Below are 26,412 nucleotides of genomic sequence, written 5' to 3'. Positions count from 1 at the left end.
GATTAGACTGGATTGGATTGGATGAAGGAATATTTAAGGCATATGGAATCAAGCTGTGTAAATATGATTTTGCTTATGTGGAGTGTGAACATTGACATAAACTAGTTGGGCCAAATGGTCTGCTTCCGTGTTAAAACCTCGATGGCCAGAATTTTTCCCTTGACGGGTGGGCTGGCCTGACCGACTCGGCGGCGCCCAGCGGGTTAGCGACTCCCGCGGAGAACGGGAAAATAGTCGTGGAGGTGGGCGTGCTCAGACCACCGGTTCCAATGGGGAACCAGCAGTCTGTATAAAGAGTAGCCAGGCAGCTTGCTTGAGGCAGTGCACCATGGCCACTCAGGGAGAGAGTGAGAGGCAGCTGTCACAGGACAGGAGCATGAGCAGGAGGAGGGGGGCAGGCTGCAGGAGAGGCCAGCAGGGGGCCAGTGTGCCCCCCGCTTCTCCGATGCATGCCTTGCTGTCCTCCTCCAAGAGGTGTCCAGCCGCTGGGATATATTGTATCTGGATGATGGGAGGAGGAGGGCCCCCCATGTCACCAGGCAGGCGTGGGAGGAGGTTGGTGACACTGTAAGCGCCCATGATGATGTGCGGCACACAGGCACGCAGTGCCGCAAGAGATTCAATGATTTGCTGTACTCTGGAAGGGTGAGTACCCTATCGACCTTGGCCATTTGACCCAGAAGGTAGCCTTAGCCTTTGAGCCCCCGCCCCCCCACATCTTGCTGTCATTACTGCATTGGGCATTTGGCGCATGCTGGGTGGGCAAACGGGTACTGACCATGCTTACATCAGCCTTAGTGGTTGAGGAGAAAAAGGGTTCTCCCCGCAGCATATGTTGGTGTTTGTCGCATTTGAGTAGTTTGGGGACAACCTGCTGGGGAGGCCACGAGACACATACTCAGAACTCCAACACATGTCATATTGATGGTGATGAGATGGTGGAAGGGGAGCTTCAAGGTGTCATGGCTAAGTGCCATCTGCTGGCCTCGGCACCGCACCTAGTTGCGCCTCCTTGCCATGGGCGCTAAGACCCATGTGTTATTCAAAGTGATGGACGCCGCAAGTGTCCAAGCTGGCCGTTGGGGGAGGGGGTTGCGACCAGCCGTGCTATCTTCTAGGGACTGATCACCAGTAGTGTGGACAGGAGCCACTGGAGGCCTCAGATGGGCCACTGTGGTTGGGGTGCGGCGTGCGTGCGCAGAGTACATGAATGATCAGCTCCAATAAATCCTCTTCTCTGTTCTGCAGGCAAAAACTGAACACAATCAGCCGGGAGCGCCAGAGTACTGGAGGTGGGTACGCCCTGCTCCAGCGCCTCACGACCTTTGAGGAGCAGGCCATGGAGCTGGGGAGGAGGCAGGCGGCCAGGGCAGCAGGTGGCGGCGAGGCTGGGGTCCAGCAGCCAGGTATTTGAGGTCCACAGTCCCATCCACTCTGTCTGCCCACCATCCAAACCACTGATGGCTGCTGCAATTGTTAATGCTGCAACACTGCTCATTCACAGACTGAGACACTCAGACATGTGGTTCATACACAAAGGTCCCTCGTCCCCTTGAGGAATCACGTCTCCACCACCTTCCAAAGTCACCTTATCCCATTTGTGACCACTATCCCCATGGCCTAACATGCCATGGCATCACTGCTGCACAGCCAAAGACTTATTGCATCTTAGGGGGGGGTTGGAACCTCCACCACCCTTTCAGCCAGTGCACCCCACATTACTCTGTCCAAAAGGTCCTCAGCACCTCAGCTGTGAACCTTGTGGCACTCAACTTAAATAAATGCCACCACGTTACTCATCCCTGCGCCAAGGGGAAATGTTGCCTTCTGCCCACCCGGTCTATGCTCCTCCTAGCAGTATGAAGGTCAATAATGTGACCTGTCAATCTCCTGTGATCCATAGCAAATGTCGCAAGTGTTTGCGATGTTTCCTCAACACCGCAACTATCCAGGCCAGCATGCATCCAGGTCAGGTACCTCTGCACTCTCCCCACTCCAACGGCACATAACATGCCATGTGGCATTCCTGAGACCATCTGATCAGCCTGTCTGTATGCGCGTCTAATGTTTGGGCCTCCTCTTGACTCTTTTCCACCCCACCAATGTTCGTCTCCCTAGGGTCTTGAAGGGTGAGTAACTTATGAGGCTGGAGGGGAAAGGAATGAAAGGTTTAACTGACTGTACGCTAACTGATGCACTGTCCTTGTTGTTAATTTCAGCATCACCACCACATGGCCGCGCCAAAAGACACCACAGCCCCCCCCTCCACACCTGAAGCCCAAGACGTGCAACTTGTGGCACATCATTTCAGCCAGCCAGGCACCAGGGCAGACACAAATACCTCAGTGGGAAATTTACCGTCGGCTAGTGTCCTGGGTCACAGTGGAGAGGGCACTTCACAATCACTGGAGAAGATGGTAGGGACAGAGAGTGTCGATGATGCCAGCAGCTGGAGGGTTGCAGGGGACAAGGCATATGCTGAGTCCGGCACTGATGACGTGTCTCTGGAGTTGTCACCAATGCAGCAGCTGCAGGACAAGTGGCAGGAATCGCATTTCCTCCACTGAGAGATTGGTGACTCTCATGGAGAGGGGGTTTGATCGGATGGAGAATCTTCTGATTGGGTTATGCTCTGACCTGCAAGACCTCACAGTGGTACTGGCCATGGGTGGTCATTTCCAATGTGGGAGATGTTGTGGGCACCAAGCGTCGGCGCTTGGTGCCCATGCATCTGCGGTGAGCAAGGAGGTCCAATGGGACCTCACGTTGGCACAGCAGCTGCCTGTCATTGCTGCGAGGTCCTCTCAGGGCGCTCTGGATGAGGGCAGCAGCTCCTCCGCCCCTCTGCCAGTCAACGTTGCTTCCGTTGAGGCTGAGACAACTGGGGAGATTCCAGTTCTGGAACTGGCCACTCCCTCCTAGGCGGAGCCATCACAGGCTCCACGGGCCAGAGGACGCCTGCCAACAGGACAGCAGAGTCAGCAGGCTGTCTCACAAGCCCTTTGACCGATGGGGCGGCACCTAGACGTAGCACCTGCAAACGAAAGCATAAGGCACGATAGGCACTCAATGGGTATGTCACTGGTGATTTTGTGTTGGCCTTAGAATAGGGAAAAATATACTTATGTTTGCCATAGAGACTTGTCTGTTATATGTTGGACATAATAAAGTCCACTTTTCTGACCATGGCTGAGGGTGTTTCTTTTGTGCTGTGTTTGTCTTTTTCACAGACATATCATGAGTGTTTGAGTGGACATTGATGTTTCTGTACTAAGCCTTTAGTTGCAGCTGATAAGGTGGAAGATGTAGCACCTAAGTGCCACGTGTGGAAGTGCCAGGCAATGCTGGTCCTGCTGATCGATGTGTGTGGAGCTAGCTGAAGGTTCTTTGTATTAAATTGTCCTGGGTGTTCCTGCCTCCTTGGTGTAGTAGCGGGTCAGCGTGCTGCCCCTCATCATCGCCCTGTGCTTCCTCAACCTCTGAGCCACTGCTGGATTCATCATGTGCAGCCTCATCCAGTGCGTCAAGGTCTTCATCCCCCTTTCCAGCGCAAGATTGTGCAGAGCGCAGCAGACTACCACTGTCAGAGAGTCGCGATCTGGGGGGTACTGGAGTGCGCCCCCTGAGTGGTCCAGGCAACAAAAGCGCATCTTGAGAAGATCGATGGCTCTCTCCACCACAGCCCTTGTGGTGCCGTGGCTCCTATTGTACCGCTGCTCAGCTTCTGTTCTTGGATGGCGTAGTTCTGCCACCTTCTGAGGGGATAGCCCTTGTCACCCAGCAGCCATCCATCCAGCCGAGTCGGAGCACTGAAGAGCCCCGGCACCTGGGAGTGTCTGAGGATGTAGGCGTCGTGGGAGCTGCCTGGGTACCTTGAACAAACTTGCAGAATCTGCATCCTGTCATCACACAATATCTGCACGTTCATGGAGTGGAAGCCCTTCCTGCTGACGAAGGCACCGGGCTCACCTGCTGGCGCCTTGATGGCCACATGTGTGCAGTCTGTAGCACCCTGGACGCGGGGGAAGCCAGCAATGGCCGCGATGCCTCTGGCTCGCTGTGCCTGACTTGCCTGGTCCCAGCGGAAGTGGATGAAGGTCAAAACCCGTCTGAACAGAGTGTCTGTAACCTGCTTGACACAAGTGTGGACAGCTGATTGGGAGACACCGCAAAGATCACCCACCGAACCCTGGAAGGAGCCAGAGGCGTAGAAGTGGAGGGCAGCTGTGAGCTTCAGAGCCGCTGGCATGGGGTGTCCACCCACACAGTTAGGAGATATCTCAGGGCCAATCATCTGACAGATATAGTTGACTGTCTCCCTGCCTCCTTTGGCACTGCACTTCAGTCATATTGAGGTAGCTGCTTCGCTGCCTGTATACCCTGGCAGCAGGATAGTGGTGTCTTCTGCGGCCCCTTCCACCTTGGACAACCTCTTTGCCCTGCGCCCCTTGTGCCTGCACCTGGCCTCCCAAAGGTGGCTCCGCTGGAGGCTGATTGTTCAGTCCTGGCCTCCTCCTTATTCTATCCCTCCCTTGCTCCTCAGAGGAGCTGCCTCCAGTGGAGATGTCAGAACCCATACCCCCCAGGCTAAATGGAGACCTCCGGAAAGCTGCAGGCCCGAGAAAGATTACTGTCTGCAGACTGGTTCCAAAGTACACAAAAAGCTCTTGAAATCAATGTGAACTGCTAACAATCAAACAGGCAACTTTAAAACATTTTCTGCAATTAAAACTTTGTGGAAAACATGAACAACCCCTCTGAGTCCACATATCCCACCAGTGCATGAGTTTTATTTAAAAATCTCCTACCCGCCTGCCCGTTGGGCCCGTGCGCCGACCCGAAGTTTGCACGGGGCCCTCAAAATCCTCGACAGTTGGCAAGTTAAGGGCCTTAACGAGGCCTTTAATTAATGGCGGGTGCACGTCCCACTGCTCTGCGCGCCCGCCAACTGAAATATTGCAATGCCGCGCACTGACATCGGGGTGCTCATGCGACATTTTAAGCGCTGACGTGCGGGCTCCGCCACCCGCACGTCAGCCAGAAAATTCTGCCCTATGTTTATGTATCTCTAAGATATAGCAACCAAATAGTTTTAATTGGAAGGTAAATGCACAGATTGCAATGATCTAACTGAAACATACCAGTGATTTGATCTTTTCATAGGTAAATTCAGCATATGCCAGTGAATCCATTGCAGACTTCAATTGTTTTTCTTTTTTCTTTGTCTTTCGGAGCTCTCGATCCTTCTCTCTTTGCTTCAGCACTACCGTGTCAGACAATATTTTCTTATCTGTTTGGATGTAACGTAAGTGCATGTCCAGGGAAGCTCTGTTAATATGGAAAAAGGGTTAACTGGATGCACTTGTTCATTGTGATCAAACTCCAACATGGAGGATTCATCTTACAAGAAGTAAATACATTAATGAGGTCAGAGTTTATCACTCTCTTAAAAGATTCCCATTGTAATCATATGCAAGTATCAAGGTTTAGAAATTCCATTTTTTGCTTTAAAACAGAGTTGGTTTACATAGACTTTAAATTCCAGATTTTAAGCCCCAAACTTCTAACTTTAGTTCCAAAAAAATGCTATTGTGTGTTTTTATTATAGTACTGTGAAAAAGTTCAATAATATGTGCAAAGATTTAGTGCTCTGCTTCTATGCTGTAAAGTCACATCAGTTGCTTTTATGCGAAGGGGGAAAAGACAAATGATACCAGTGCTTAATGTCCTGGTCATAAAACAGGAATGACAGTGGCACTTGCAGACCAGATTTCAGTTCCTCTGAACTATAATTTTTCTGCATATGTTTGCACAGTTATACAACATTCCCAACTTATAGAATTATACTTCATTAGCTGTGTAGTGCCATACTGATGATGTGAAAGGCACTGTACAAATGCAAGTTCTTTACTTTTACACACAGGCTAAGTGTGAAATAGGAATAGTGAAAGATAATTTTCTAAGCAACAATTCATGATGCTGCAGGCATCATGGGTATGGAGCAGGCTTGATAGACCAGGTGAATTTTTCTGTCTGTTGTTTTTGTGCATTCATGGGCAGAATCTTCTGTTTGGTGAGTGGGGGGGGCGGGGCCCGCTCGCCAACACATAAAATGATGTGGGGTGACATCGGGCGTGCGTCCTGACGTCACCCCGCGTCATTTAGATTTTCAGTTTGGCGGGTGCGCTGCCAAATCGGCTGTGCACCTGCTGAACTGTCAAAGGCCTATTAAGGCCATTAAAAAAGTAATTAACATGATTAATTGACCTGCCCATCCAACTTTACGGTTGGTGGTCAGGCCGGGAGCCCAGGCGGGCTTCTGAAAAAACATGAAACCTCATCCACGGGCGGGATGAGGTTTCATGAGGGTATTAAATGTTTAAATAAAAGAAATTGACATGTCCCAGCTCATGTGACAGTGGCACATGAGTGGACATGTCAGTAATTTTTTCCCCTTTATTGAAATTTTCAAACCTGAGCCGATCTTCCTGAGGCAGCACTTTGCCTCAGGGAGATCTGTGCGCTCTTTCGTGCGCATACGCGAAAGAGCGCACTCCCGGCTCAGGGAATCCCCCCTCCCCCCGCACAGGGAGGGCATAGCACTTCCTGGCGGACGTCATGGTGGGCGGGCCTTAATTGGCCCACCCACGTAAAATGGCGGCACACCTCCAACCGGGGGCACCGATTGAGAACCCACCCTCTCGTGCACAATCCCCCCTGGTGGAAGATCCTGCCCCATATGTCATTGTTCTAGGATAATCTTGGCACTGGCTCCGTTCCATTTGTGCAGTGCTCTTTGCAAGGGTGCCACATTAAAAACAAGTGAAGAAGACACACAGTAGTGTGTATATCTCCACCAACGTTATTATAATTGTGCAGCTCTTCTTTCAGGCTTTTCCCTGTCTGGTTGATGCTCTGTAACTACAAAGCTGAAAAAGTAAATCTTTTTATTAAGATCTTCCACTCAACCAGGAGTCTTCAGGCCAATCCACAACCAACAACCTGCTCAGAAAACTCTACTCACATTTTGACTGTTGTGACAAATTCCACCATAACAAAATTCTAAAATAAAACTACCCACAACATTCAAAATAATATTCATGCACCCTATCTCCCAATTCTAATGGCTCCTTTAAAAATTCCCAGGATCTATATCTTCACCAAAATCTAATCAGTTCTTCCATGAGCCGTGTTAATCTCACTGTTCCTACATTGAGGAAAGGATGAATCTGAAGACAGATTCCCTTAATTCAGATTAAGATTTCCTTAATTCAGGTACAAATTCCTTTTGTGCCCTCCAAAACCAAGTGTGAACTGGTTTTTATACACTGGCAATGATTCCCTAATCTTTCCCCAATTGGAGAGCTGCTCTTAATTACCAATTTAAAGCATGCACTCTATTGCAGCATGATTCCAACATTAACAGGCCATACCCTATCTGTGTACCATATTTCATTGAAATCGGTCCATTAGGTTTTGAGATACATTGTTTATAGACAAAGAGACTAACAAACAGGGGTGAAAATATTAACTCCGCCCACCTTCAGATGCAGAAGTAACTATTTAAAGCAAACACACTGGAGGTCCATGCACCACTGAAACAGCTCATATGCCTAATTTCATTGGGCGTACTGGGCGCTAAGGATCCATTGTGCCCAAGAAGCCAGAAAAATGGCAGACTTGGGTTTGGGAGCCTCCACCCTCACACTCATTATCCATGGCCATGTTTGGGGCAGGCAGAAGCTCTTTCACAATAAAAGGAACACAGGAAACACCTGGTGTCAAATTTCAGCCCTTCTGAAAGGGTCCAGGATTTTCAGGCCCCTTTTTTTAAGTGGCAGGTTTAAACAATGAGCATTTTTGTGTTGTAGAAAGATTGCTTCATCAGATCTTAGATATAGCAGGAGAAAACTGAAATGTGAATAAAAAGGGATGGCAAAAAATGTGAAATTATAAGACTTAAAAACTGCTGAGCAGTTTCCCCCAGCTGCACAGTTTAGGAAATGTCATTCAGAAAAAACAGGTGAGACCTTTCCTCTCCATCACACAAAACTTTCCCATCAAGGAATTACCATTCACAATTTACTTTTGTAAATACAGATAAACACAAAGCCCATTGTAATTACTATGGTAGGAAGGACAATATCTAGTGTTTATTACAAACCTTTCTCCCATTAACACAGATTCATTCTCTTTGGCCAACTCAGTCATCTTAACTAACTGGTTGTAGTCTTGCTCTTTGATGTCCAGGGTAGCCCTTTTCTCATCCAACTCTTTCATCACTTCCAATTTCTCATCTTCTATCATTCTGCATTTATTTTCTATTTGTTGTACTAAACCAAGAAGTTCATTCTGCTGTGCATCTATTTCCGTTTTTGTCTTTTCCAAATTGCTGAGGTTAAAAAAACGTTGTATTTTAACAAACTGCAAAGTTTTGAAATTTTCAACATAAATGCAATGTATTATCTTTCCATTTTATATCACCTTAATAAATTACCAGGATAAATACATAGATATAACACACTCATGTAAGCTTTGATTCACAAACAACAGAAGAGGAAGAAGAGAATGATAAAACATTTCTTGTGCCAAACAAGATGAGTTACACATAAGCACTTGCAACTGCCACTGATTTTAATGTGAATATGATCAAATAAGTATAATCAATTTTGTTTACTTTTTAACTCTTTTCAGCTGTATTAAGAGTGGAAACAGCAAGCAGTCTTTACCATCTTCCAGTAGGAGGAAAGAAAAACGAGATACATGCTTGGGCTTTCCCTGGCACATCATGGCAACAGGCAACAAAGGTATTGGTGACATCCAATTTGGTCACGTTAGGTCTGTAGTGTGAGCTTCCAGCTTAGTTTTCACAATGGTTGCTGCTGCTATATAAAGGACTGCTTCAATAACTATTTCACAGGAAATCAGCTACAAATTTTGGATGGAAGAAAACTTTTGTCTGGCAAAAAAATATGCAAACAAGAAAGGGAGTCTATAAGGAAGTGTTTGGAGGCCCTTAACTGAACTCTTTGTTTGACGATTGGAATTGCCTGATGTAATGATGGTTACCCTGTTTGACACTCTAGGGCTCAGCAAATGGGTACAGTAGTGCAATGCTCACATTACTGGACTAGCAAACCAGAGGACTAAAATCACTTGTGAAGCAGTGAAATTACGCTCTCAGAATAGCCTGCAGCTGTGCAATTTCACTTTTTAAGGTTTTCAAGCCTGTTAGTTTCATTGATCACTGGCACCCTGCTGTGCTCTCACCTTGTTGGCCCTGATGAGTTTCACACAGCTCAGGAAACCCTTTTCACTGGCAATTAAAACAGGAATCCTGAGGCAAAACCACAACTGATTGCTTGTTTGCATATTTAAATAACTGACCCAACAGCTCCATCATGATTTCTTGATCATCTGGGAACATGCTCCAGTAAAACCCGGAAGTGGGCCGGATCATGTTGTGTTTCTGAACTGCAGGGATTTTTCGGTCATTTAGCTCCCCACCCACACCTGGACCCTTGCCTTTGGCAGTTAAAGTGCTGCCCCAAATATCAAAAGGTGGATGGTCTAGAGAGCCTGGAATTATTTGGAGCTGGCAGTATAAGGATATGTTTTTTAAAAGTTTTTAAAAAGTGAGTATAATGTACAATTGTGTGCTGATCATTGCTATTGTGAAGGGAACCACTTTTACAATAAATTGAAATTTTAAGTTGTAGCAATTTTTGTCCACATTGTTCAATCTAGCATTAGTGTTGGGGTGGTTGGGGGGTGAGGGGGGGTGTGTGTGTGCAGTGGTGATGGTGGTGTCGTGGTAATGTCACTGCACTCAATCCAGAGTAGGCTAATGCTTTAGGGGCATGTTTCAAATCCCACCATGGCAGCTGGTGGAACTTAAATTCAGTTAATTACTAAAGCTAGTCTCAGTAACTATCATTTTTTGTCATTAAAAACCCATCTGGTTCACTAATGTCCTTCAGGGAAGGAAATCTGCTGTCCCTACCTGGTCTGGCCTCCATATAACTCCAGACCCACACAATGTGGTTGGCTCTTATCTGCCTTCTGAAATGGCCTGGTAAGCCGAATAGGGCAATTCAGGATGGGCAACAAATGCTGGCCCAGAACCCGCGAAAGAATTTTAAAAATTGCAAATCATTTTCTTTGTTACAGACAAGATGTTTCAAATTATTGGCAATGTATGCTGATTAAAAACTTCCTGGAAGCACCAAACCCCAGTTTCCAGAAAATAAGCATGATTCAAAGAAATGCATTTGGTTAATGAAATACAATTATAACTTTTGCTATCCTCAGGCAATGTAGTTTATTATCAGTTAAGTGTAAATTGTATCCATTTGCTTGCAATTTTCTAAATAAGACATACTTTCTTTTACGATTCAATTTCTGTATGTCTTTGGCCAGCTGAACAGGAACAGTATGCAGTTGGACCAAATCGATCTATTGACAAAAAAAAAGACACAAGTTGTTATTGGAAGTTTATATGTGATTTGTACAGATAACTGAAATACTGTAGCTAGAAGAATACAGTGCATCAATACTGGCCAATGGGTTCACTAAGTTCTTTTGGAATACTGCGATGCTTGGAGAGGAAGTTTTGGATAAAAAAAACTGGTTTAGATTAATACCAGCTGGTCTATTATTTTATAAATGCAAAATGAAAGGGACAGATTTAAACTTGCCTATTTGGTGGCAGGCATAGTAAAAATCACCAGAAGGTCCTATCTAACAATAAGATAAAGGCAAAAAATTGCGAATGCTGGAAATCCAAAACAGAAACAAAAATAAAAATACCTGGAAAAACTCAGCAGGTCTGACAGCATCTGCGGAGAGGAATACAGTTAACGTTTCGAGTCCGTATGACTCTTCAACAGAACTAAGGAAAAATTGAAGAGAGGTGAAATATAAGCTGGTTTGGGGGTGGGGGGGGGGTGGGACAGGTAGAGCTGGATAGAGGGCCAGTGATAGGTGGAGATTGCCAAAAGATGTCATAGACAAAAGGACAAAGACGTGTTGATGGTGGTGATATTAGCTAAGAAATGTGCTAATAGGTGACATTAAGGGTAGAAAGCAGGACGAGCAAGGTACAGATAGCCCTAGTGGGGGAGGGGGGAAGGGATCGAAATAGGCTAAAAGGTGGAGATAAAAAAAATGGATGGAAATACATTTAAAAATAATGGAAATAGGTGGGAAAAGAAAAATATATATAAATTATTGAAAAAAAGGGGGATCAGAAAAGGGGTGAGGATGGAGGAAAGAGTTCATGATCTAAAGTTGTTGAACTCAATATTCAGTCCGGAAGGCTGTAAAGTGCCTAGTTAGAAGATGAGGTGCTGTTCCTCCAGTTTGCGTTGAGCTTTACTGGAGCATTGCAGCAGGCCAAGGACGGACATGTAGGCATGAGAGCAGGGTGGTGTGTTGAAATGGCAAGCGACAGGGTGGTCTGGGTCATGCTTGCGGACAGACCGAAGGTGTTCCGCAAAGTGGTCACCCAGTCTGCATTTGGTCTCTCCAATGTAGAAGAAACCACATTGGGATCAGCGAATGCAGTAGACTAAATTGAGGGACCTTCTGCAGTTGCATGGGAAGGTGCCATGGGAGGGGTTTGAGGTGTAGGGGGTGATGGAAGAGTGGACCACGGTGTCCCGGAGGGAACAATCCCTGCGGAATGCCGCCAGGGGGGTGAAGGGAAGATGTGTTTGGTGGTGGCATCATGCTGGAGTTGGCGGAAATGGTGGAGGATGATCCTTTGAATGCGGAGACTGGTGGGGTGATAAGTTAGGACAAGGGGGATCCCATCATGGTTCTGGGAGGGAGAGGAAGGTGTGAGGGCGGATGTGTGGGAGATGGGCCGGACACGGTTGGGGGCCCTGTCAACCACCGTGGGTGGAAAACCTCGGTTAAGGAAGAAGGAAGACATGTCAGAGGAACTGTTTTTGAAAGTGGCATCATCAGAACAGATGCGACGGAGGCGAAGGAACTGAGAGATAGGGATGGAGTCCTTACAGGAAGCGGGGTGTGACGAGCTGTAGTGAAGGTAGCCTCGGGAGTCAGTAGGCTTGTAATGAAAATTGGTGGACAGTCTATCACCAGAAATTGAGACAGAGAGGTCAAGGAAGGGAAGGGAAGTGTCAGAGATGAACCATGTGAAAATGATGGAGGGGTGGAAATTGGAAGCAAAATTAATAAATTTTTCCAGGTCCAGACGAGAGCATGAAGCAGCACCGAAGCAGTCATCGACGTACCAGAGAAAGAGTTGTGGGAGGGGGCCGGAGTAGGACTGGAACAAGGAATGTTCCACATACCCCATAAAGAGACAGGCATAACTGGGGCCCATGCAGGTACCCATAGCCACACCTTTTATTTGGAGGAAGTGAGACGAGTTTAAGGAGAAATTGTTCAGTGAGAGAACAAGTTCAGCCAGATGGAGGAGAGTAGTGGTGGATGGGGATTGTTTGGGCCTCAGTTCGACTACCGGGACAGTCCTGTTTGTGGGCCGTCCGAGGTTGGGAGACAATGAGGTTGGAAGCTGTGGAAGGAAGATGAGGTCAATTTCTCTGCTCCCCTCACCCACACTAACCTCTCTCTCTCTGAACTTGCTGCACTCCGTTCTCTCAGGTCTAACCCTGACATTGTCATCAAACCTGCTGACAAGGGTGGTGCTGTTGTTGTCTGGCGCACTGACCTCTACCTCGCAGAGGCTGAGCGTCAACTCGCAGACACTTCCTCCTACCTCCCCCTGGACCATGACCCCACCACTGAACATCAAGCCATTGTTTCAACTGTTATTGACCTCATCTCCTCTGGAGATCTTCCTTCCACAGCTTCCAACCTCATAGTCTCCCAACCTCGGACGGCCCGCTTCTACCTCCTATCCACAAACAGGACTGTCCTGGCAGACCGATTGTGTCAGCCTGTTCCTGCTCCACGGAACTCATTTCTTGCTATCTTGACTCCATTCTCTCTCCCATTGTCCAGTCCCTTCCCACCTACATCCGCGATTCTTCTGACACCCTACATCATATCAACAATTTTCATTTCCTTGGACCCAACCGCCTCCTCTTCACCATGGACGTCCAATCCCTCTACACCTCCATCCCCCACCGGGATGGTCTGAGGGCTCTCCGCTTCTTCCTCGAACAAAGGCCCGAACAATCCCCATCTACCACTACTCTCCTCCGTCTGGCTGAACTTGTTCTCTCACTGAACAATTTCTCCTTAAACTCGTCTCACTTCCTCCAAATAAAAGGTGTGGCTATGGGTACCTGCATGGGCCCCAGTTATGCCTGTCTCTTTATGGGGTATGTGGAACATTCCTTGTTCCAGTCCTACTCCGGCCCCCTCCCACAACTCTTTCTCCAGTACATCGATGACTGCTTCGATGCAGCTTCATGCTCTCATCTGGACCTGGAAAAATTTATTAATTTTGCTTCCAAATTATACCCCTCCATCATTTTCACATGGTTCATCTCTGACACTTCCCTTCCCTTCCTTGACCTCTCTGTCTCAATTTCTGGTGATAGACTGTCCACCAATATTCATTACAAGCCTACTGCCTCCTGAGGCTACCTTCACTACAGCTCATCACACCCCACTTCCTGTAAGGATTCCAATCCATTCTCTCAGTTCCCTCGCCTCCGTCGCATCTGTTCTGATGATGCCACTTTCAAAAACAGTTCCTCTGACATGTCTTCCTTCTTCCTTAACCGAGGTTTTCCACCCACGGTGGTTGACAGGGCCCTCAACCGTGTCCGGCCCATCTCCCGCACATCCGCCCTCACACCTTCCTCTCCCTCCCAGAACCATGATGGGATCCCTCTTGTCCTCACTTATCACCCCACCAGCCTCCGCATTCAAAGGATCATCCTCCACCATTTCCACCAACTCCAGCATGATGCCACCACCAAACACATCTTCCCTTCACCACCCTGGCGGCATTCCGCAGGGATTGTTCCCTCCGGGACACCCTGGTCCACTCTTCCATCACCCCCTACACCTCAAACCCCTCCCACGGCACCTTCCCATGCAACCGCAGAAGATGCAACACCTGCCCCTTTACTTCGCCCCTCCTCACCATCCAAGGGCCCAAACACTCCTTTCAAGTGAAGCGGCATTTCACTTGCACTTCCCTCAATTTAGTCTACTGCATTTGCTGCTCCCAATGCGGTTTCCTCTACATTGGAGAGACCAAACGCAGACTGGGTGACCGCTTTGCGGAACACCTTCGGTCTGTCCACAAGCATGACCCAGACCTACCTGTTGCTTGCCATTTCAACACACCACCCTGCTCTCATGCCCACATGTCCATCCTTGGCCTGCTGCAATGTTCCAGTGAAGCTCAACGCAAACTGGAGGAACAGCACCTCATCTTCTGACTAGGTACTACAGCCTTCCGGACTGAATATTGAGTTCAACAACTTTAGATCATGAACTCTTTCCTCCATTCCAACCCCTTTTTTTTCAATAATTTATATATATTTTTCTTTTCCCACCTATTTCCATTATTTTTAAATGTATTTCCATTCATTGTTTTATCTCTACCTTTTAGCCTATTTCGATCCCTTCCCCCCCTCCCCACCCCCACTAGGGCTATCTGTACCTTGCTCATCCTGCTTTCAACCCTTAATGTCACCTCACCTATTAGCACATTTCTTAGCTAATATCACCACCATCAACACGTCTTTGTCCTTTTGTCTATGACATCTTTTGGCAATCTCCACCTATCACTGGCCCTCTATCCAGCTCTACTTGTCCCACCACCCCCTTAAACCAGCTTATATTTCACCTCTCTTCTATTTTTCCTTAGTACTGTTGAAGAGTCATACGGACTCGAAACGTTAACTGTATTCCTCTCCGCAGATGCTGTCAGACCTGCTGAGTTTTTCCAGGTAGTTTTACTTTTGTTTTTGTTCTATCTAACAATGTTCTGTTCTCTTCCTGCAGTCTTCGATTTTAACCTGCTGTCTGCAGGTGGGAAACACAACAGGCAGAAATCAACGAGACCTTTCTTTAAATGTGTAGATTTGGCTCTAACTGCCATTGTAACCATGGGATTGATTTGGGAAGCAGTTGTGGCTTTCCTATTAGGTCAACATGGGTCTGGCACCTGAGCAGAAGAAGCTCAAAGGCAAAAGTTTTTGAACTTCATTTTTTACTTTTTGTGTGGAGCCGAGATGAGCAAAAATGCTGCTCAATATTCCACAAGGAAAATTTATGCCATTCCTGACCCAGGCATTCCTATTACGAGGTCACCCTGAAAACCTCTTGCAACTTACCCGGGTACCATTCCTTCAATTCAAAGCAACAGACACCTGCCAGCCAAAAATGTGCTCCAACCTGCCAGCCAGCTGGTGCTTCTGGCCAGTTTTGGGTGGACAACTCACTTAGGGCATGCAGATGAGGCTCAGGAGTTAAAATTGCCCTGGTGTCACTTTACCAATGTCATTATGTTCGCTGTCCATCTTGATCTTATCCACTCAGTTCCCCCATTGAGTAAAAATTAAGGCTGAAGTTATTATTTTAAACTAATTGTTGATTTTGAAACGACACAAGTTACTTTTGTTTACTTCAAGTCCTACATTGTTATCAGTCTTATGCATTTACCTTATTGTTACAACATTAATGCTATTCCAACATTATTGCTATTACAGTATCCGCATCAACAACATGCTCACTACATCTTGTCCCCCCTTCAAGTCCTTGAAGTTAGAGATTCAGGTGGTTTGGAGGCCTTATAACCCTTCCACATCACAGTATATCGTGTACTATCGGGAAAGTGGTAGGCTCTGGTGGTTCTGGTTCTTGTTGGCTTGGAGGCTGGACTGGCATTTGGGCATGGTTTCATTGCTTTCTTCCATTGTTTGATGTTAAACCATGCCTGGTTGGTCTGGTGGGTACATTGGTGTATAGCTGCTGTTACTCTTGATCGCTTGGCATTTGTCTTCTTGACGATGCTTTTTCTTCTTCTTTTCCGTGTGAGCTGTCTGGAAGCACTCTGAGGCTGAGGATGAGTGTTCCTGTGGCGAGAAGAAGATTTAGTAGTATGCTCACCTCTGTTTTTCATTGTTGATGGTGCCAGGTTCCAGCATCCCTTGTGGTTGTGGAAGCTGGATGGAAGTTGCTGTGTGTGCACAGTGGTTGATGTGTCTACCTGCTGTACCATTATTGTAATTGGAGGTAGAGGATTCTCAGGCTGTTGATCATTCTCTGGTACCACTTCCACCGGAAGTGCCATGGTAATCTCATGGGCAGTGGGTTGGTCTGATAATTGAGGACTTTCTGGAACTGGAATGATAATGGACAAACCTGCTCCTCAAAGATAGGAGAGATCGAAGGTGAAGTCTGAGTCTGAGTACTCATTTGTGTTTGAGCATTCAGGCCTGTGCTGTTCTGGCAGTGGTAGCCTTGACATATTCCACTCTCTGGAAGAGATCTAGGGCTACGTAGATGGAAAGGATGATTACAGATGACGTACATCAGATCAAAGATTTGTTTGTTGCCATACCTCAGTGGTTCAAGGATCAGGTTGATGACTAAGAGTTGGACTCCCCGCTGCTCCATAAAATGGAGTGTCTGTCATTCAAAGCCAGAGGCCTTGGAGCCATGGATCCTGTCCAACATGACTGAGACGCCAACACCTGTGTCTAATTTAAAATTTGTTGGATGACCATTAACCAGGATGTCAGCATTCCAAAAAGAAGAACCGCATTCTTTGATCTCACCTAAGAAGAAAGACTGTCGACTTCTGGGTGTTCAGTCTTGACCTCATGGATTACCTTTGGGCTATCTGTGTGGCGCTGGGGTTTTAACTTTCACAGAAAAAAAGGCCAGCGATAGGTGGGGGCTAAGGAGAGATTGACAAAGATGTGATGAACGAAAAGACAAAGGGAGTGTTAATGGTAGTGGTATGGGTTAAAGGAGGTGCTGATAGTGGCATAAAAGTAAGAAAGCAGAATGTGTTAATAGCAGAACAAGGATAAGCACCTCCTTTAGCCCTTACCTTTACCATTAACACTCCCTTAGTCTTTTCATCCATGACATCTTTGTCAATCTCTCCTATCGCTGGCCTTCTATCCAGCTTCACCTGCTCCACCCCTTTAAACAGTATAAATTTCATCACATTTCTACCTCTCTTTAGCTCTGAAGAAGGGTCATACAGATTCGAAACGTTAACTCTGTTTCTCTCTCCACAGATGCTGTCAGGCATCGTGGGTTTTTCTAGCATTTTCTGTTTCTATTTCTGATTTCCAGCATCCGCAGTATTTTGCTTTGATTTTAACTTTCTCAGTTTGCCAAAGTGGCCCTGTCAGTGGCAGTGGAAGCATTGGGTTGCAATCACAGGATCTCTCCTGTGAAGGTGCTTCACACCACAGTGCTGGCAAGGTCGCTCTGTTGGGTAGATCAGGAATTGCTTTCCCTGACTTGGAATGTCCTTGCACTTTTGTGACCTGGACTTGTGACCTTGTAAAGCTGGATTGAGGATTGGTTTCTTCCCAGTGTTGCATTCTCAGAATCACACAGAATCACAGTGCAGAAGAGGCCCTTTGGCCCATCAAGTCTGCACCGGCACGTGAGAAACGCCTGACCTACCTACCTAATCCCATTTACCAGCACTTGGCCCATAGCCTTGACGTGCCAAGTGCTCATCCAGGTACTTTTTAAAGGATGTGAGTCAACCCGCCTCCACCACCCACCTCAGGCAGTGCATTCCAGACCGTCACCACCCTCTGGGTAAAAACGTTTTTCCTCACATTCCCCCTAAACCTGCTGCCCCTCACCTTGAACTTATGCCCCCTTGTGACTGACCCTTCAACAAAGGGAAACAGCTGCCCCCTATCCTGTCCATGCCCGTCATTATCTTGTACACCTCGATCAGGTCGCTCCTCAGTCTTCTCTATTCCAACGAAAACAACCCAAGCCTATCCAACCTCTCTTCATAACTTAAATGTTTCATCCCAGGCAACATCCTGGTGAATCTCCTCTGCACCCCCTCCAGTGCAATCACATCCTTCCTATAATGTGATGACCAGAACTGCACACAGTACTCCAGCTGTGACCTCACCAAGGTTCTATACAACTCCAACATGACCTCCCTACTTTTGTAATCTATGCCTCGATTGATAAAGGCAAGTGTCCCATATGCCTTTTTCACCACCCCACTAACGTGCCCCTCCGCCTTCAGAGATCTATGGACACACACGCCAAGGTCCCTTTGTTCCTCAGAACTTCCTAGTGCCATGCCGTTCATTGAATACTTCCTTGTCAAGTTACTCCCTCCAAAGTATATCACCTCACACTTATCAGGGTTAAATTCTATCTGCTCATTTGACCATCCCGTCTATATCTTCCTGTAGCCTAAGACGCTCAACCTCATTGTTAACCACCCGGCCAATCTTTGTGTCATCCGCAAACTTACTAATCCTACCCCCCACATAGTCATCTATGTCTTTTCCATAAATCTCTGCCCTTAGGATGGTCCTGTATTGTTCACATAGCTCAGTCTAACTAGCTGGACTACCTTGTCTAGGGTAAGACTGTCTTTTGCCTGTAGGAGGTCAGAGAGTGTATTGTCTGCGACAACTCTGTGACGGATGAGCTCAGACTTTAAATCACCATATTCCCACCCTTCTGCCATTCTGTAGAGGATCACTTATGAAGGAATCGACAGATTCCCTAGGCAGTTGGACTCTCTTATTAAATTTAGCTCTCTCCAATATTTTATTGGATCTCAAGTTGAAATAAACATCAAAAGATTTTAAAACATCATCAAATTTGGCAGATGACTTATCAATAGCTTGTCATGCAATTATGTCGTCTGTAATTGGTCCAATCAAGTGAGGAAGTATATTCACCTGTTCTGCTTCTGATTTTTTTTATTTAGACCTGCAGAAATGCTGTATCTTAAAATCCTTTCCTCCATAGACTCCAATTTTGTGACTGGTCTGGGCCATGGGTGAGTCCAGTAGAGCTGGAAGTGTGGAATTGTGATCCAGTTTGAAGATTTTAAAAGTGTGGGTACAGCTTTATGAGCTTACAGGCTTCCAAAAATGGCATTGCCGTTCACTGCCGATCAATGAACTTGCCGCTTTTTGGCGGGATTCTCAAAATGGCGGCAGTACGCTTTGGGAAGAAGAGGGTTCGACAATGGCTGCATGGGTCGGTTGGCTGCTGACTAGATTTAATCAGCGGTGTAGCGTTGCAAGTTGGGATGTGTTGAAAAAAATTCACAGGCTTGCTGTTTAGGGAACTGGACAATCGTGAGGTACCCGAGAGTGGAGTAAATTAATTATTAATCTTCTTTCATTTTTTTCTTTCTCGAACTTGGGAGCCACATATTGAGACTTGGAGTCGAGGATTGGGATTAGCAACAGGTTTCATTTAAATGGCGCTTCTCGCTGAACTAATAAAAAGGGCTTCTCAGGACTGACTGCCCTGAAATGAAAATAATTTATCTCACCCTTGTAGGCTATGAACTCTGCTTGCTGAAGCTGAAGGGAGATTCAACGGAGTCTTCTGCTGTAGTAAAACTTCTACTTTTTGGCTTCTCTCTACAGCTTTGTCATAATTATATACACATATACAGTAGAGGGTACAGCTATGGAGCTGCCGCCATCCTAGGTCTTTACACATCTCTGTCCAACATCACATTGACCCTAGCTCTGGGTCATGTGCCTTCTTACATCACTGTGCGGTGGTACTGTTCTCAGTCCCACATTAACCCTATATTTTCTAGACCCTTCTACTACAGGCTCCATGGCCCAACGAAAGGGCTGCAAGTGGAAAAGACTGCCCCCATGGTTCCAACATCACCACTAGAGAGGTTACTCCTCCAATTGCCAGGGCTGGTCTGCCTGGCCCCAACATAAAAAAGAATTCTGACTCCCCTGTGTGGGTGCTTCAAAATAGTGGTGTCCTCTCATTCTCCTTGCATCAACAGCAGTAACCATTTCTCTCAGTGGCATTGCGGAGAAATGGCCCTCTGATTGTGTTGGCACATGGAGAATCAGCCCGCCGTCCTCAATTAATGGGCCATCTCAAGGAAGATTGCCACTGCAGTCCTGCTACCCGCTCAGCCAGGGTTGAGGCCTTAACCCCCTTCCAAGAAAATCCCACTTCTGGTGCAGGGTATTTCATAATGTGGTCCTAAAATCCTGTGGCATTGACAGTCTATGCATCTGGTGTTCATTAAGACTTCTGCAATTATGAAGGTACTTGGATATCTGAGCATTGACCCACATGCATGCATGCACACACGCACACACCACATCCGTTTAAAAAGGCTTTTCTCATTTGGGATCCTTTCTCTTAGAATGAACTTAATTGTTTGACTTGAAAATTGCTCTGTTTGTTTCCAATTATTTCAGTGCTTGCATGATATTAACCTGTCTAACTGCATGACTATTTTGCAGAAGCTTACTGAGAGCTCCTAAAGTTCGAACCTATTTTCTAACCCTGCCTGTTTCCAAGGGATATTTTGTTACGTGTATAAATATAAAAAGGCATTTTCAATATTATTCTAACAACCGAGATGTTTATTGTGGCAATATGTATATACAGCAATACACACGGATAAGGAAAATGGTTATAATAGCCTGAATTTTTTGGATAGCAGAGTCTCGCTTCCCGCCATCTGAAGCTTTGACAGGGAACACATCCCTGCTGACTCCGAGTCCCCAGCAGCCATTTCATGCTGGAATGAGTGTTAAGTGGCTGCAAGCAGGATTTCCGCCCTTCATTCAGGAGGAGGTCCCGCCTTAGAGACCTGCCAGCCAATCTGATTGGCCAGCAGCTCTCCAGTCCCTGCAGCGACAGAATTGCAGTGAAGAGAAGAAGAAATGCAGGACATCGGAGCCTAAGTCTGGCCACCAGAGGCCCAGGTAAGTTCAAGGGGTCCCAGGACAGGGAGGGTAGGGAAGGACTGGCCAGGCGAGAATGGAGCAATCGGGGACTCAGGGGAAAGGCCGGGGGTGGGGAGGGAAATCCGGAGGCCACTAGACCTTAAAGCGGGGGGGGACACCCGACTTTAGAAGGGGGCTTCTGATGGAGGCAGCCCTCTGCCCTTCCCTGCTGAGATGTAACTTTGTTCTTTTTTGGGCTTCCCCCACGGAAGTTGAATCCACCTGCCAGCCTAAAAGTTGAGACTGGGCAGGAAAGCCCTTAAGTGGCTAATAATTGGCAACTTGAGGGCCTCAACTGGGGCAAGGGCGGGCTTCCCGTCCGAAGCCTTGCCAGCCCCTGCGTAATATCGCTGTGTAGTCTGGGTGGGCGGGAACCCAGAGGGAATTCTGTCCCTTCAAATTCATGCTCCCCCACCCCGCCTAAAAACTCACCATTGGGGGAGCGTAAAATTTTGGCCAATGATTCTGAAGTGTAACACAGATAATCCAATAATGACAGGAAATATGCATTTGTTAAAAGAGCATCTTGAGGTTCTCTTACCTTCAGGTGTTCTTCATTCTCTTGCTTCTTTTCAAGTTCTTCTTGCACATTTTTCACATCTTCCATTTTGTTTTCCACCTCTTCTTTTGTTATTTTAATTTCACGTTTCCTCTGTGTAATCTCTCTACTTAGTTCAATACAACTTTCTCTCAATGCTTTTGTCTTCCTTTCAAAATCCTGCAAAAACAAACCAAAACCAAGTCAAAAAAGTAAAACATAGCTCTAGGAATAAAATATGTCTTTAATACAACTAAAGCTTTTGAAAACCATTCATGATATAGATATTGATTACTGATATGTATTGATTACCAGCAGATACTTGTCTCCATCAGACATTAAGAATCATGGACTTTTCCATTTTACTGCTGAACAGCAAAGATTTACTGCAAGAATGTGAAAAGTATTGTACAGTATCTTGTTTCTACACCACAGCTTAAGGTATAATCTTCACTTTATCCACTTGACAAAGTGCAAACCTGAATCATTCTTGGCCCAAGATTGGCGCTGACAATATGTAGGAATTTTTCATCGAGAAGATCTATGTTTGTGCCTTAGAATTATGCCATGTCTGAGGGCTGGACTTTCTTCAGATAGACAAACAAGGTTACAATACTGAATTACTGATGGGATATATTTTTTGCACTGCACTGAAATTGCTAACAGTGATGAGCACAGACAGTTTTTCTTGAGTACTTCCACTTTTCTATCTGACTTTGTTTCCTGTTACCTTAGCCTGGACTAGACATGGTTACACATCAAGGAACTGAATATTAGTAACTGGGCAGAGTTTGATAACTTGATAGAGTGGAATTAGTTGAGTAACATCATGATCAAGCTTTCTTCAGAGAGATGATGAGCTGGTCATCTCAGCTCTGAAGATAATTCAATATTTGTCAATCTACTGTATAAATCTATCTCCATGTGTGTCCAGTTAGCAAGTAGGTACAGCAAGCAATTAGGAAGGCAAATTGGACTCTGGCCTTTATTGAAAAGAGGATTGGAGAACAAGAATAAGGAAGTCTTTTGACAATTGAATAGGGCTTTGATGAGACTACACCTGGAGGACTGTGAGCAGTTTTAGTCTCCATATTCAAGGAAGTTATGCTTGGATTGGAGGCAGTACAGCGAAGGTTCACTAGATTGTTCCTGGAATAAGAGGGTTGTCTTATATTGAAAGGCTGAGTAAATTGGACTTATACTCTGGAGTTTAGAAGAATGAGAGGCGATCTCATTGAAACATACAGGATTCTGAATATGCTTGAGATGGTAAACATTTAGAAGTTGTTTCCTCTGACTGGGGAATCTAGAACATGATAGCCAGTGTCAGGATATGGGGTCAATCATTTAGAACTGAGATGAGGAGAAACTTCTTCACCCAAAGATCTGTGAAACTTTAGAATTCTCTACCGCAGAGGGTTGCAAATGTGACATATTTGAGGATATTTAAGGCTGAGATAGATAGATCTTTGGTCTCTCAATGAATCATGGAATATGGGGAGCAAGCAGGAAAGTGCTATTGATGCAGGAAGTCAGGTATGATTGTATCGAATGGTGGAGCAGGCTCAAGGAGCTGTATGGTATACTCTTGATCCTATTTCTTATGTTCTTATGTTATAGTCAGTTATTTGGTTGCAGCAGCTCCTTGAGATGGCAAATGAACTGTTTTGTAAGAAATGATGACATTAACCAAGGAAAAGTTACTTTTGATGAGATCCAATATATTACCGACAACAGTGAAAATCAGAGAGGAACTGATTTTTCGAGAGCCTCTGTGGTGCTGCAATAAAATGAATATATTGGATAAGGAGGCCATCTACACTATTCTAAGAGCTTTATTTTGTTGACTTTCAACAGTATTTAAATTATATTTATATGACCAATGGCAAGAATTTCAAACTTTCCTCTCTCTTCTCTTCGTATTCCACTAACTGACTCAGTATAATTTTTGTATCATGTGAATTGGCAGTGATCGGTATACTGTATTTCTGTGCTAGCAATTGTGTTATATAAAGAAAGTGAGTTACTGGCAATAAATCCTTTACTCAGAAATGTTTACAAAGACCTGTCAGTTTTAATATTATTTCCACATGATTTCTGCCTAACATTTGACATTTTATGCTCCTCCACAGTGCAGTAACACTGAACTTTCAACTGGACCATCAGAAAGAATACTTCTGTTTGAAACTCTTTGTTGAATGACTAATAGATAGATTGTACATGTTTTTACTGGGAATAGGCTTGGTTGACTGATGACTATCTTTCTGTATTATTTTAACACACTTGCACCATAAGATCTAACTCAGAACGCCCCTATGTGCTATAGAACAATGAGGTAGCTGAGAGACAAATAAGAAAAAAAGGGCAAAATACTGTGGATACTGGAATTCTGAAATAAGAGAAAATTCTGGGAATACTCAGCAGGCCAGAGCTTCGAATGGACAGACAAAACAGAGTTAATGGGCAGAATTTTCCATTAATGAGGCTAAGCGTGGTGGTGGGCAGTTTCAGCAGTGCACATCCCGCTGGCCAGTAAGCGGGAACTTGCGCCCGATTCCACGCTTGCAGGCTCATTAATTATGCAAAGGCGTGTATCGGTCTGAATCACTGTTAGCTGGCGGGTTCGAAGGTCTGGGCGCCATATTTATAGGACAGTCCAACACATAATCTCACTCTCTCCAGCCCACCAGAGATGTCTTGCAGACAGAAGAAGAAGGCTGCGAGCCTCAAGAAGAAGGCAGCGCCCCGCTTCACCCACCTGGCCCTCTAGGCCTTGATCAGAGGGGTGTAGGCACACAGGCAAGTGCTCTATCCCAGGGATGGCTGCAGGAAGTACAACAGCCTCACCTCTCCTGCCTGGGTCGCCGTCGCGGAGCAGTCAGCACGGCTGGCAACAGCCTCCAAAATGCCATCCAGTGCAGGAAGAGAATGAATGATCTCATCCGCTCCACCAGGGTAAATCATCCTTCAACTCCCTCCAATATCAAACTCTCATCATGGCATCATGCACTCAAATGGCTAGTGTCTTCAGGGATCTTACGCAACCATTAGTGGGGGACACATATTAACACATTGTCTCACCGAGACTGCCACATCACCACCATCCCATCTATCATGTTGCTCACACTCCATCCTCTGGCCCTTCACCACACACAGTAGACATGCAAATCACCAAACCTCTGCTCCACCCCTTCTCATCCCATGCCTTTCTTTCTTCTTCATACAAGCCAAACCAGTGCACAACAGGCACGAGAGAATGCAGACCGGGAGAGGGATGGCTGATATCATTGCCCTCAGTGAGTTTGAGGAGGCCGCAGCCCTGATGGCTGGGGAGGACAGGGATCACTCCTGTCGGAAGGGGAGATGGGTCTCCCAGCATCCTAGTATGGATCACAGCTCCATCACTTCAACAAATCTGGACAATGACAGTGAGTCATACGCAGTCTTATATAGCTCATTAACTGAAACCCTATTTTCTAGGCACCAGCAGATCAAGGGCACCAAGCACATCCAGCATCAATGCGAGTCCCCAGATAATGTCCGAAGAGGAAGCTCCAGAAGAACTGTCGCGGCGCTCACATGCACCCTCCACCAGCTAAGAGACACATACGTCAGTGGGGCACAGCTGTAGATTAGGCTTGGGCTCACTTTCTGGGCAACATCTCACTGACAAGTCCCCGCATCAGTTGGAGGCAGGGACAGCCCAGGTCTCTGGCACTTGGAAAGCTGTGATATCAGACAGAACATGGACGGACTCCTCCATCGTTCACTCTAGTCTGCTGAGTGACTGTTGATTCCCTGACTGATGTTCCGCCGCCTGTCATTACATCTCCACTTCCAGAGGCTCATCATCTGACTCAGACCATGGGTGGCTGATCTCCAGCAACCCTCCGAGTGCTGGGAACCTGGGCTGTCCCTGCCTCCGACTGCTGCAGTGATGTGTCAGTGAGGTGTTCCCCAGAAAGTGAGCCTATGCCTAATCTACAGCTGTGCCCACCGATGTGTGTGTCTCTGAGCTGGTGGAGGGTGTGTGTGAGCATGTGACGGTTCTTCCAGAGCTTCCTCTTTGGACGTGGTCTGGGGGCTTGCACTGGTGCTCGACTGGCTTGGGAGCCTAGATCTGCTTGGGTGCCTAGAAAACAGAAAATAGAGTTTCAGTTAATGGGCATGAGCTAGATAAGACTGCATGTGACTCAATTTGATTGTTGGGATTTGATGAAGTGATGGAGCTGTGATCTGTACTACGTTGCTGGGAGAGGCCGATCTCTCCTTCCCCACAGGAGCGATCCCTATCCTCCCCAGCCAGCTTGGCTCAGCCTCCTCAAATTCAGTGAAGGCAATGGTGTCAGCTGTCCCTACCTGGGTCTGTGATCTCTCACACCCTGTTGTGTGCCATGTTGGCATGTATGAAGAAGAAAGAAAGGCATACGATGAGAAGGGATGGAGCAGAGGTTGGGTGATTTGCATGTCCCCTGTGTGTGGTGAGCCGTCCCCAGAAGGGCCAGAGAATGGAGTGTCAGCAACACAATAGATGGGATGGTGGTGATGTGAAAGTCTCGGTGAGAGAATGAGTGTTAATATGTGTCCCCCACTAGTGGTTGTGTAAAATCCCTGAAGCAGAGTAGATAGGGAGAAATTGTTCCCACTTGTAAAAGGTTTGAGAATGAGAGGGCACATATTTAAAATGATTTGCAAAAGAAGCAAATGTGATGTGAGAAAAAATCTTTTCACTCAGCGAGCGGTTCGAGTCTGGAATGCACTGCCTGGAAGTGTGGTGGAGGCAGGTTCAATCAAGGCATTCAAGAAGGCATTGGATGATTATCTGAATAGAAACAATGTGCAGGGGTAAGGGGAAAAGGCAGGAGAATGGCACCAAGTCATAATGCTCAGTCGGAGAGCCGGTGCAGACATGATGGACCGAATGGCTTCCTTCTGTACCATAACAATTCTGTGATTCTGAGA

The 26,412-nt window shown here is 46.4% G+C and overlaps 1 protein-coding gene across 3 annotated transcripts in view; it reads right to left on the bottom strand.

The window, feature by feature from the left end:
* Positions 1-26,412, bottom strand: part of ccdc146 (coiled-coil domain containing 146) — a 151,333-nt gene that overhangs the window by 57,654 nt on the left and 67,267 nt on the right. For all 3 annotated transcript variants that reach the window (XM_078553226.1, XM_078553227.1, XM_078553228.1), the window contains 4 exons: positions 21,454-21,630; positions 10,382-10,455; positions 8,165-8,392; positions 5,142-5,328 (listed from right to left, as the gene is read on the bottom strand). In XM_078553226.1, coding sequence (XP_078409352.1) covers positions 5,142-5,328; positions 8,165-8,392; positions 10,382-10,455; positions 21,454-21,630 — 666 coding nt within the window. The remainder of the gene's footprint in view (positions 1-5,141; positions 5,329-8,164; positions 8,393-10,381; positions 10,456-21,453; positions 21,631-26,412) is intronic.

Source organism: Cetorhinus maximus, chromosome 12, assembly GCF_964194155.1.
Source record: "Cetorhinus maximus chromosome 12, sCetMax3.hap1.1, whole genome shotgun sequence".
Taxonomy (NCBI): domain Eukaryota; kingdom Metazoa; phylum Chordata; class Chondrichthyes; order Lamniformes; family Cetorhinidae; genus Cetorhinus; species Cetorhinus maximus.
The sequence above is the reverse complement of the archived record's forward strand: the minus strand, read 5'-3'. Positions and strand labels throughout refer to the sequence as shown.